This window comes from Schistocerca gregaria, chromosome X (genome assembly GCF_023897955.1).
Source record: "Schistocerca gregaria isolate iqSchGreg1 chromosome X, iqSchGreg1.2, whole genome shotgun sequence".
Taxonomy (NCBI): domain Eukaryota; kingdom Metazoa; phylum Arthropoda; class Insecta; order Orthoptera; family Acrididae; genus Schistocerca; species Schistocerca gregaria.
In genome coordinates this window covers 451,866,812-451,879,210 of record NC_064931.1, presented here as the reverse complement: position 1 = coordinate 451,879,210, position 12,399 = coordinate 451,866,812, and the positions used below count along the sequence as shown (strand labels likewise).

The window sequence follows — 12,399 nt, the reverse complement described above, 5'->3', positions numbered from 1 at the left end:
AAACCCGGCAAGTTGAAGTCACCGCCTACTACAATGGCATGATCATGAAAGTTATTAACTGTATTCTACAAGTTCTCTCTGAACTGGTCTACCACTACAGCTTTTGACTCAGCTTCTGACTAAGATTGTCTGTAAAATAATTCGCCAACGATTTTTGACTGACCTTCGATGTTTCACTTCATTCAGATTAATTCACATTCTGAATCCGCAATACCGACTCTAGATATTATTGAGTTTTTTACTGCAATCGATATGCTGTCACCATTCGTGACTAACCTACACTGACGATAGATATTCCAGTCTGAACTCAAGAGTTTCATTGCTATTCACTTCCAGCTTTTGACTAACTTTCTGTTCTTAATTGTATCCGAGTACTACAATCTTTAATAAGCAATACTAATGATGTGACCTTTCCTTGGCTGCTCCTGCATTTTACTAGTATCGTAATAACCTTTCCAATAACTCATCTGTAAGGAAAAGCATTCTCTGAGAACACTGTGCCTCAGTTATCTTCGAATTTGGCAGGCATTTCATATCTGCTTCCAAGGGGGTTCTAAAGAAAACATGTGCACACCACATGTACTCCACTACCCTAGCAGCCACTTCCCGCATGTTGTTCTTGTCATACCTATTAAGGGGAATCTTACAATTCTGCACCCAATAGAGGAGGTAAAGAAATTTGCATCCAATACCATCACAGAATCGTCTAAGTCTCTGGTTTAGAGCTTCCACACTGTTTCAAAACCACACAACCCTGGGTATGATGCTACAAATGATGAGCTTAGCTTGCACCCTGAATGTGATGCTAGTTGCTTCCACCATATCAGCCATCCACTGAAAGGAAACTAAGATTACCTTATAACTCAAGTGGCAGACATCATTCAGTATGATATGTGCCATTATTCGCAGCTAGTTGCACCCAGTGTATTCGATAGCTGACAGCAGAGACTCATCCATGTCTCGAATGAGACCCCTCCATCTGCCTCCCGGCAAATTTAACAGTTGCATGCTGGCACTCTTCACTGCTGTGTTTCCCTAAGGGGTTCCATTACCCACTTAACAATGGAGCTCCCAGTGATTAGCATACCCCTCTGCACTTGTCTGGACTTAACAGGGAAATCAGCAGCTGGCCCAACACAAGAGGCACCCTGTGCCACCTCAGAACATTACTAACACTGGGTAGCACCGCGTACCTGTTACTTAGGAGTAAGGAGCTAACTGTATGGCCTGTTCCTCTTTGGCCTTTCATCCAGTGACACGCGAACCCCCACTGTCCTCCAAGCACTCTGGAGTGAAAAAGATGTTGCATATCTGAAGACACACTTACAGCCATATCACCAGTGGATTCCAACAGCAACAAAATTGTCATAGGCTTGTCACTGACACCCCAATCTCACCACAGTTTTGAGCAGTAGTCAGAATCCCATCAACCATAGCCAATGCAGCTTCCTGGCTGTTACAGATAGCAGCCAGTTCCCCTTGTGACCATTCACAACAAGCACAATCCCTATCCGCATAGTACTATGTAAAAAAACTTTACCATCTGGTTTCTGTACAGTTGTAAACAGTCTGACTCCCTGTATTTTATTCCTGCTACCTACAGAACTTCAAAAAGAGTATTCCAGTCAACATTATCAAAAGTTTTCTAGAAGTTCAAAGGGTCAGTACTGCCTCGTCTATTCTTACGTTTCCACAGAATCCAAACTGGTCTTCCCTGAGGTCAGCTTCTATCAATTTTTCCATTTTTCTGTAAAGAATGTGTGTTAGCATTTTGCAACCATTACTTGTTAAACTGTCAGTTTGGTAATATCCACATCTGCCAGGACCAGCTTACTTTGGTAATAATATATTTGACATGTGCTTATGTGGGCAAAGTCACAGGTAGAAAGCTCATCCTAAACCCCTGGAATGATATCAACCAAATTTGGTACACACATTAATTATGACCTGTAAAGAAACACTGTAGTGGTAAGAAACACTAGCTTCCCATTGTGGTAAGCCTGATAACATGAAGATAGAAGGGGTCTGGAAGAGATAGACACCCACTGGGGGAGTTTGTAATGGACAGAGAGAGGGGTGTATAGGAGATGGACAGAGAGAGGGGGGAGGAGATGAACTAATAGAAGACAGAAATAAATACATACCAGAGCAACGCTGCATTCTCAGCTAGTACAACAATGAAATGATGTACTAAGTTACAGAAAATGCACAATTTTACCACCTGACAACAGGGTCTTCCATTTAATACTGTGAGAGTAAGTATCTTGTGTGCACAGCTGGTCATTAAAATTGCACCATCATGGGAACAGTATGCAACAAGCAATAAATAGACATGAAGTGTACAAAATGCTTGGATGTTTAAGTACTTAGCATTTCAAAGCAACTGCATGAAGTAGGTAGGAGTAACACCAGCAATATTATCTATTAACGACATCTCACAATGTGGGTTTCTCATTCTGAAATCGGATTTGAATGTTGTCTTTTTGTAAGATGATCGTGTTATGCCCTTGTGAGAAGGATAAACTTCTGCCAATATCCGTCAAAATTTGGCTGCGGTAATTTCTTAGCCTGCCAAGACTTCGGTTTATCATCCCACAATATTGCTGCCCACGTTGGGCCAGATCATCCTGCTATCCTTCGTACGTGGACTTCCTGGGTTCAGGAGGGCCATAGTTAATAACACCGTACAAGGCAGGTTTAAGGCCCAAGAGACAAGCTGCAGCTTGAGGCGCCAGCTAAGAGGGATGGCAAAGGCAACACAGCTTTAAGATTTTATATGGTACTTATCACAATTAGTAGTGACCCCTTGGGACACCAGGGCTACCCAAGTGCAAGATTCATATACAGTCTATCATCATTCATAGGGAATAGTGACACGAATGAAACTGTAGGAGGAAACGAGGTTGGGGGGGGGGGGGGGGGGGGGGGGGAATGATAAATCACGCACTTACACCACAAATGATCCGACTAACCAGAAATCAGGCCTACATTGTTCCTCTGCCTGTGCAGGGTAGAATAATCATGTCATATACCTTGAGTCAAGAAATAGGCTTTTATGCAGCACAGAAACTGTTAACACATACAATGCAATCAGAACCACGGACTGTCCATCACAGTGACCATTGTTGTGGCTTCCCTTGATGCAACAGACGAGTGTCACGCAGACAGTAGTGAGTCCAATGACATTCCACAGAGGAGTTGCACATCATTACCTTTTTTAACGAGTCCCAGTTCTGTATACAGCATCACAATGGATGCATCCATCTAGAAAGTCTCAGAGGAGAAAGAACATTGCCAATTGCATTCCTCATCGTCATACTGTCCCAGCACCTGCTGTGGGGGTCTGGGATGCCACTGGGTACACAACACTATCACGTCTCTGACATGTGTTGGAGGTGCAGTTATCTTTCAACAAAGTGACATAAATCACATCTGACCCAACTCAAAGAGGCTGTTCGAGTGCTGCCATTGATGGCACGATCTCCGTATCTCTCACCCACTGAAAACATCTGGCCACGGATTGCAGAGAGACTGTCACGCCATCATTTCCAGCCACTGTGATTGATTAACTCTAGCACAGAGCTGGAGCAGCGTGGAATGACGTACCCGAATGTGACCAGCATATTCAGTTACACTATTCCGGACTTGGTTGGAGACGTCGTTGCTGCCAGGAATGGATAGCTCTGTGCACATAATTTATTATCCCGTATACCACCACATCTCTTACAACTTTATCATGTAGTCTCCTTGTTGTACTGTATACGCACAGTAAGTAAAATTTCATTATTTGCTATCCCTGCCACTACTGCCAAGCTGCTAAAGTGTTAATATACGTTCATGTTAGAACGACTCCTTTTCACATTATTGATTGCTGAATCGTTACTGTCGTGCACTGACTAGTAACAGGTCTGGAGTTCTCCGCCAACAAAATGTTTCTGAAGCAACAATCTGTGGCAAGTAAGAATGAGAATCTCATATGGCAACCCAGCAAACTATAGTCTTCTTACGTGCGTAACTTCAGTGCCAACTTCGCTAGCTCCTCTCCCTCCCCCCCCCCCCCCCCCCTACCAACCACTTTCCTTCTAGAGTCATACTAAAGAGTGTTACTACTAACAAAGTTATTACACATTGGGAAGGCAATGAAAAAAATGGTAGATCAGTGTGAATATTTAAGTAGTCATAATAACGTATTCTTGTCTCGGCAGACAGTCTCTTGGATCCCATGTAAAACTTATTACGTATTAGGAAAGCGGGGCATAATATTATTACGCAAAATTCAAAGGCCATACTATACAAGATAACTGCAGCGACTGTGATGAAGCGCAGTATTCTGCCACAAAAATCATTCATTAGTAAACTAATGATGAAAAATTGAGTCCCCAGAGAAATATTTAAAAATAAAAGCAACATCGTAGCTGGTATAAATGGAGAAACTCAGTACTTTAGCCTCTCAGAGTTAACGGGAAATTCCAAGTTGATAAGAATTAACGACCCACGAATGAATGGCTCACAGTTGTCTCCGTGTAAATGAACTTGATTCAGACAGACGAAGTGAAATTAGAATGCAGTCTTTTTAATGATATGGCCGGCCGCGATGGCCGTGCGGTTGTAGACGCTTCAGTCCGGAACCGCGAGACTGCTACGGTCGCAGGTTCGAATCCTGCCTCGGGCATGGATGTATGTGATGTCCTTAGGGTAGTTAAGTTTAAGTAGTTCTGGGACTGATGACCTCAGATGTTAAGTCCCACAGTGTTCAGAGCCATTTGAAATTTTTTAATGGTATGACAGTAATTGCAAGCAGGGTGAATCGGAGGCGCACAGTTTTGGCTGTCATTTCGGTAACTGCCCAGTACTGGTAAACGGTTACTACGATAACAACGAATGCTCAATAATCCGTTATTTACTGCAGCTAATTTTCGGCATCTCCAACAGTAGCACAGTCTATGCCGGTAAGTAGCACAGTCTGTGCCGGTAACTTTCAATAACAGAAGAAGGAGTGACGAAATGGGATAACAACGCTAACAACTTAGAACCTCTGTCTTTGGAAATATTAGAATTAAGATAAAGACAATATTAATACAGTCTCTCTCTCCCCCCCCCCCCCCCCTCTGTATCTGTATTTGTGTATGTGATTATTTCCTCAAAAACTGCTACCAAGTTTACGTTATTATATCTCAAATTTTGAACTGATCATCACCGATTAAACTATAGCATTATTAGCTGCAACTCAAAACAACCTCTTCATGTTGTTAACAACAAAATGAAATAGAAGCTCCAACATACTACTTCGTTCGCATATAGCATACGTGAACTCATGTAATTGCTTGAAGCAAACTTTCTTATGTGCAGTACACACATAAGCGCCTTTAAAAGGAAAAAAAAACCTTCTGAAGTCTTTATGATGTCGACGTGACTGCACTCCGTGGTATTAACAGTGCTGTGAAGATAAAAAGAAAATCAAACAGAAAAAGAAACCAGTTAGTGCAGCGGTGCTGTCGTGCAGTCGAAGCGTCCACGCCGTCTGCCAATGTCGTCTTGAAATCCCGCCACGCCGCCGCCCACCAACGCTGCCACCTAGCGGGCAACGCTCAAATTACTTCTCGGATGAATCACTTGCTGCCATCTGCCGACGTCGTCGTAGTGTTAGGAGGGGCAGAGTGGGGTATAAATAGCACACAAATCATGCAGGCAACATTGAAGGCAATACCCAGAACAAACCCAAGAGACCACACCAGCCAGCATGCGGCAGGCGGGAAAGGCATTAGGTGGGGTGCAGCATGCGAAGCGGGGACGTACACTCACCTGGCCGGACATCATTTGACTATGCGGGGGTGGGGGCTGGGGGTGAGGGGACGGCTGTGAAGACGGATGCGTCGGCGGTGATGGCCTCATGGTCGAGTTCTGGAACAAAGCGTCAACAGTCAACACAAACGCACACTCCACCGATAGGCGTAGGAAGGATCAAGCCTACAGGAGGAGCGAAATTAAGCTAGCCATACGCGCACAGTTTCGAGCTATCGCTGCTCCACAAATTTGGCCTTTCGCAGGTTAACGGACTGGGCAACATGTGCTCACGCACTGTTTCGGGCCATCAAGTGCTCCATACATTTGGCCTTTCGCAGTTACTACGAACTTCGTTAGTTTATGTTGGTATTCGTTTTCGAGCTACTGCTGCTGCTGCTGTTGTTCCTGCTCCACACAGCTGACGTTTCCAAATGTTTTACGGACTCGTCCTCATATGTTCTCGTTTCGATGTAGTGAAGTCACACTACACCGAACGCGGCAATGTTTTGCAGATCGAAGTTCAAGATCTTCAAGTGTTTTCGCGAATATTAAGCTTTGTTACAGTATTACAAATTTACCAAGCAATTTAACATGTCGTAGGACAAACATTTTTATGACTTTCAACTATCCACTCAGCACTGCCGTACTACGGAGCTGGCCCAGTTACACGTGTGGTTTTTCAAACAACGTATCAATGGTCTTCTTCATTACAGGATGTTCAACATGTATGTTGGCTTACTTAAGTTACCAATTACATGCCTCAGTCATGCTAGATGGATGTTTCGACGCAGCAACATATATCTTGCCGAACGTCAGTCTTGTCTCTGTAGTCCGACGCTTGCCGACTGCCATATTTTACAACATTTACTCCATTATTGGTATTCCCACCAAACTGTTACAACGCCTTTGTAGACAACGTGTGTACCTATCATTACGGGGTCGATGACGCTCTTGTCAAAGTGATGACTAGTTTTCCATTTGATATCCTCCACGAAGCTTCATCTGTGTGATAATCGCTAAAAAAATACTGGTCTTCCAACTTCCTTTTGCTTTTATTTTACAGCTTACATTATCCAGCTTTCGCCACAATATCTTACTTCCGGAAGATAATCACATACCAGTTTTAGAGATATCGTGCCAATGTTCGGCATCAGTCGATGTTTCTGCATCTTTCGAAGTTTCTTATCCACTACCATTCAGACGCGATGTCGTTCTTCACCCGGCGCGCTTCCGTTCCAGTCTGATTAGACCAATGTATCACACAACGAACGCAGCCGTTAGGGTAACATCGACACGCGTGCACACACAGGCAGCACACACATGCAAGTCTGGAACATGTAAATAGTTACCTGTGAGAGTCCAAACCTGCAAGAGAGACGACAGCTGAAGGGTTGTGGGTAAGTATGGCTGGCTGTAGCGACAGACAGGGGTAGTGTGCAGATGCAGGAGTAGGTGGTGTGGACGGGCTGGTCACATCCAAACAAAGGGAGAACAATCGTGCAAGCATCACAGGCAACAACAAACAGCGACGGAGGCACGCTCGCTGAGTACTTACTGGAAAGAAGCCGGGCGGCATCGGCCCACCAGGCATCCCGTCGTTGGGAGGCATCTGCCCCAGCGGACTCGGCGCGGGGCCCGCGTTCTGCAACAAAACCACTTATCTTTAACGAAACCACACAGGATAACAGTGAACACAAATTTATTGTTTCACCTATTCATGGCAAGACGCTTTTCTCTCTCTCTCTCTCTCTCTCTCTCTCTCTCTCTCTCTCTCTCTCTCTCTCTCTCTCTTTCTCTGTGTGTGTGTGTGTGTTTGTTTTAAATAAAATAATCATCTTTCTCACACTAATATTGCAATTCACTCAAGAATACATGTCCTACACTAACATTTACGGAAGAGTCCGCGCCGAATGGGTAGCCTGAGTGGATTCAGAGCCGGGGGTGTAGAACAATGTACCATCGGTGAGTGATTAACACTGGTTGCACATGACGTAAACGCAGTTCAAACAGCACTTTCTCTTGTCTGAAAGGGACCACCCAATGGGACCACAGCAAGTGATGGCCCTATAGTTCCGTATGAATTGTTAGCTCTGCGTTTGAGGGCAAACAACTGTACACTTGTCTGCATAGATGATGCAACAGCGTCTGCAACGGGCTAAGCTTCCCATTGTGCTGAAATTACAGTAATGCTTCAGTTATATAACAGGCACGTGTTGACCGCCACAGATGTGTTGAATGGAAAGATGTTTATCGGAAGATCCCCGCTTCAATCCCGACAACCATGACCGCATGTAATTTTTTTATTTAATTACTAATCTACTAGCTGTACCCAGCCACGCTTTGCTGTGACTCAGTCGGTTAAACGGAAAAGAAAGAAAAGAAAAAGCAAATGTTTATATTAAGTATGGGAATTTAATATACGTCCTATCCCCCCCCCCCGCTCTCTCTCTTCTCCTCCTCCCGCCTCTATGTCTCTGTATCTCCTCTTCCCCCTCCTCTCACAGACGCTGAGCCTTGTTTATAGTTACTGCAAATTATGTAGTAGTAGTAGTAGTAGTAGTAGTAGTAGTAGTAGTAGTAGTAGTACTCTAATCATAAACCAGTAAGCCATAAATACAACTTTTCTGTTTGCTAACAATGTTACGCTATTATATAATCTGTATGTGTGTGTGTGTGTGTGTGGGGGGGGGGGGGGGGGGTTGTAAACGTTTTTTACAGTAACGTATAAGAAATTTAAGTAAATCGGAAAGGCAAATTTTGAGATGTTTCGTATATAATAGAACGCAAAGTTGTGTCAAAATTTAAAAGCAATCGGTCATTTCAAGGCAATCTGTTAAGAACTTTCTGCGATACACAATTCTGAACAAACGAATATTTACGTTTTTATTTATACAAATTTGCGTTTTGTGTACACGCGCGATAAAATCACACAGATCACAACTGATTATTGTAATAGACAACGAACACTATTCTCTTGGGTTATTAAAGAAGAAAGTTACAAATAGCAATAATTGGTTCTGAAGTAATATTGTGCTATTATCTTCCCATTACACACGCCTTCCATAAGGAAGAACGTTAGAAAGTCCATGAAGATTTTTCAAGTTGTCGCATTTTCTGGTAGTGGTTATGTTAGATGGAGACTGATGTTTCCATTCGGTTTTTCTCTTTGCTGAAGTTACTTGCTGATCGTTGTAACACGCGAAAAGAACATGTGATTTTAATCAGTCAAAGCTGTGGAGTCTCGGACGCCGTCTTAAGGAATCTTTACAGGCGTTGGATAAACTCCCGTTGGTGATTTTAAACTCTAAATTAACAAAACTATTGTGCAGTTTCAAGTTCACTCTTTTCTTTCATTACTGAACAACACACAGTTTTAAAAAAAATTACGTTAACGCCACCTCTGCATCATGCCCAGTACCCTTCCGCATCTCATTTTAATTACGGCAATATTTGGGTTCTATTTAGCCTTATTTTAGACTTCTCTATCGCGCGGTCTGTTCACATTCATACAAATTATTGTAAGACTATCATACAGACCAAGTAACGTGGGCCAGTAATTAGGATGCTGGACACTCATTGGTGGACTCTTCCATATTTAGGTTTTCTGTGGTTTCCGTAAATCGCTTAAACAGATCTTTTCTACTGGACACGGCCTGTTTCCTTCCACACTATTGTCTCATCTCACTTGCCCTTCGTCTGTTACGAGTTCTTCATCGACGGGACGATAAATTCCTGTCTTCCTCCCTTTCATCTTCCCCCTACACCATGAGTGAATTATGAAAGAGCGTCCTCGTAATTTATTGCACAGATATCTGATATCAATGATCCCGCAAGGCAGAATTATCTTCTCCCACTCTTGCAGTATTACAATTAAGAGGCCTTGTTGCGCGTCTCCGTATGTGAAGATTATTTTCATGTAGTAGCATCGACATTAACCAGCACTGTCGTCTCTTCAGTGTTCTATAGCAGTGAGAAAATGACACTTGATAAACTGCACTGTCCTATCTCTCTACCTACCTCTGCAACTCGCACTTAAGCGCCTGGCAGATGGTTCTTCGAATTAGTTTCAGACTATTTCTCCACTGTTTCACACTTATCGCGCGTGGGAAAATTCAACACTTTAATCTTTTTGTACGAGGTCTGATTTCTCTTATATTTTATTATGATGATCATTTCTCGCTATGTAGGTGGTCGACAGCAAAATATTTTCACATTCCGTGGGAAGTTGGTGACAGAAATTTCGTTCAACTATCTCGCCGCAACGAAAAACGCCTTTGTTTTAACGACTGCCAACCCAACTCGTTAATCATATCCATGACATTCTCTCACGTACTTCGCAGTAATACAAAACGAGCGCCCTTCTTTGAATTTTTTCGATATCCTCCGTCAATCCTATCCGTACAGGATACCACACAAAACAGCAATACTCGAGCAGAGGACTGACGAACAGTTTATTTATTAGACCTGTTGCATCTTCTAAGCGTTCTGCCAATAAAACTTAGTCTTTGTTTTGCCTTCCCCGCAACATTATCTATGAGATCGTTCACATTTAAGCTATTTATAATTTTAATTCCTACGTATTTAGTCGAACTGACAGTTTTTAACTTTGTGTGATTTATCGGGTAACTGAAATTTAACGGGTTTCTTTTCGTACACACGTGGATGACCTGACACTTTTCCTTATCGAGAGACAATTGCCACTTTTCGCAGAATAAAGATAGCATGTCTTTTTGATCTGATGATTTCACTAGATGGTAAATGACAGATCATTTACAAACCATCTAAGACGGCTGATCAGATCTCCTTAATCGTTTATGTAACTTAGGAACAGCAGAGGGCCCATATCACTTCCGTTGGGAAGTTCCACTAGATGATTTTACGTCGATTACTACGTTCTGTGACCTTTCTATCAGGAAATCACGAATTTAGTCGCACACCTGAAGCGGTACTTCATAGGCACGCCATTTGATTAGAAGACTTTTGTAAGTAACGACGTCAACAGCCTTCTGGATATCTAAAAATAGGGAATCAATTTTACATCTGTCGATAGCACTCATTACTTCGTGTGAATGAAGAGCTAGTTGTGTCACGCAAGGCCGATATTTTCTGATCCGTACTGACGATTTATCAATACACACATCAGTCTTTCGCACGTTGGGATATGAATAATTATCCACTGAAGGGATTACAATGCCCTAAGTTTAAACTTAGCCGGCGAAACAATTTACGAGATTTTTCTGCACAAAACACGCAAAATTAATCCAAAATGATGGATCTGCATTGTGGCCGTATCAGAATTACTGAATAGCATAGTTCTCCACTGAAACAAATCAAATTGTTACGATACACTGTTATGACACCTGACAACGCAAACTTACGTTAAGAGCTGCAGCGTCGTATTAACGTGGAAAGATATACACTGAAGAGCCAAAGAAACTGGTACACCTGCGTAATATCGTGTAGTGCCCCCGTGAGTACGCGGAAGTGCCGCAACACGACGTGACATCGACTCGACTAGCGTCTGAAGTAGTGCTGGAGCGAAAAGACAACATTAATCCTGCAGAGCTGTCCATAAATCCTTAAGATACGAGGGCCGGAGATCTCTTCTTACAGCACGTTGCAAAGGAATCCCAGATTTGCTCCATAATGCTCATGTCTGGGGAGTTTGGTGGCCAGCGGAAGTGGTTAAACTCCGAAGAGTTTTCCTGGAGCCACTCTGTAGCAATTCGGAATGTGCGGAGTGTCGCATTGTCCTGCTGGAATTGCCCAAGTCCGTCAGAATGCACAATGGACATGAATCGATGCAGGTGATCCGACAGGATGCTTACGTACGTGTCACCTGTCAGAGTCATCTAGACGTATCAGAGGTCCCACAGCACTCCAACTACACACGCCCCACACCATTACAGAGCCTCCACCAACTTTAACAGTCCCCTGCTCACATGCTGGGTCCATGGATTCATGAGGTTGTCTCCATACCCTTACACGTCCATACTCTCGAAACCATTTGAAACGAGACTCGTCCGACCAGGCAACGTGTTTCCAGTCATCAACCGTCCAATGTCGGTGCTGACGGGCCCACGCGAGGCGTGCAATCATCAAGGGTACACGAGTGGACCTTCGGCCCCGAAAGCCCATATAGACGATGTTTCGTTGAATGTTCGCACGCTGACACTTTTTGATGGCCCGGTATTGAAATCCGCAGCAACTTGCGGAAAGGTTGCACTTCTGTGACGTTTTACGTTTCTCTTCATCGTCGTTGGTCCAGTTCTTGCAGGATATTTTTCCGTCCGCAGCAGTGTCTGAGATTTGATGTTTCAACGGATTCCTGATATTCACGGTACACTAGTGGAATGGTCATAAGGGAAAATCCCCACGTCATCCCAACTTCGGAGATGCGGTGTTCCATCTTTCGTGCGCCGACTGCAACACCACGTATGAACTCGAATCTTGATAACCTGCCATTGTAGCAGCAGTAACCGATACAACAACTGCGTCAAGACACTTTTAGTCTTATGTAGGCCTTGCCGACGGCAGTGCAGCATTCTGGCTGTTTACATATCTCTGTTTTGAAGACGCATGCCTATAGTAGTTGCTTTTGTGCTTCAGTGTATA

At 43.5% G+C, this 12,399-nt stretch overlaps 1 protein-coding gene across 15 annotated transcripts in view; it reads right to left on the bottom strand.

Annotated features, from left to right (window-relative positions):
• The window catches only part of LOC126297419 (single-stranded DNA-binding protein 3), a 325,367-nt gene that overhangs the window by 79,985 nt on the left and 232,983 nt on the right, over positions 1–12,399 (bottom strand). For 8 of the 15 annotated variants that reach the window (XM_049988210.1, XM_049988212.1, XM_049988214.1 and 5 more), the window contains exons 6-7: positions 7,340–7,426; positions 5,803–5,901 (exon numbers count right to left, since the gene is read on the bottom strand). In XM_049988210.1, the coding sequence (XP_049844167.1) occupies positions 5,803–5,901; positions 7,340–7,426 (186 nt within the window). The remainder of the gene's footprint in view (positions 1–5,802; positions 5,902–7,339; positions 7,427–12,399) is intronic. The other 7 variants (XM_049988215.1, XM_049988217.1, XM_049988220.1 and 4 more) reach the window with 1 other exon arrangement.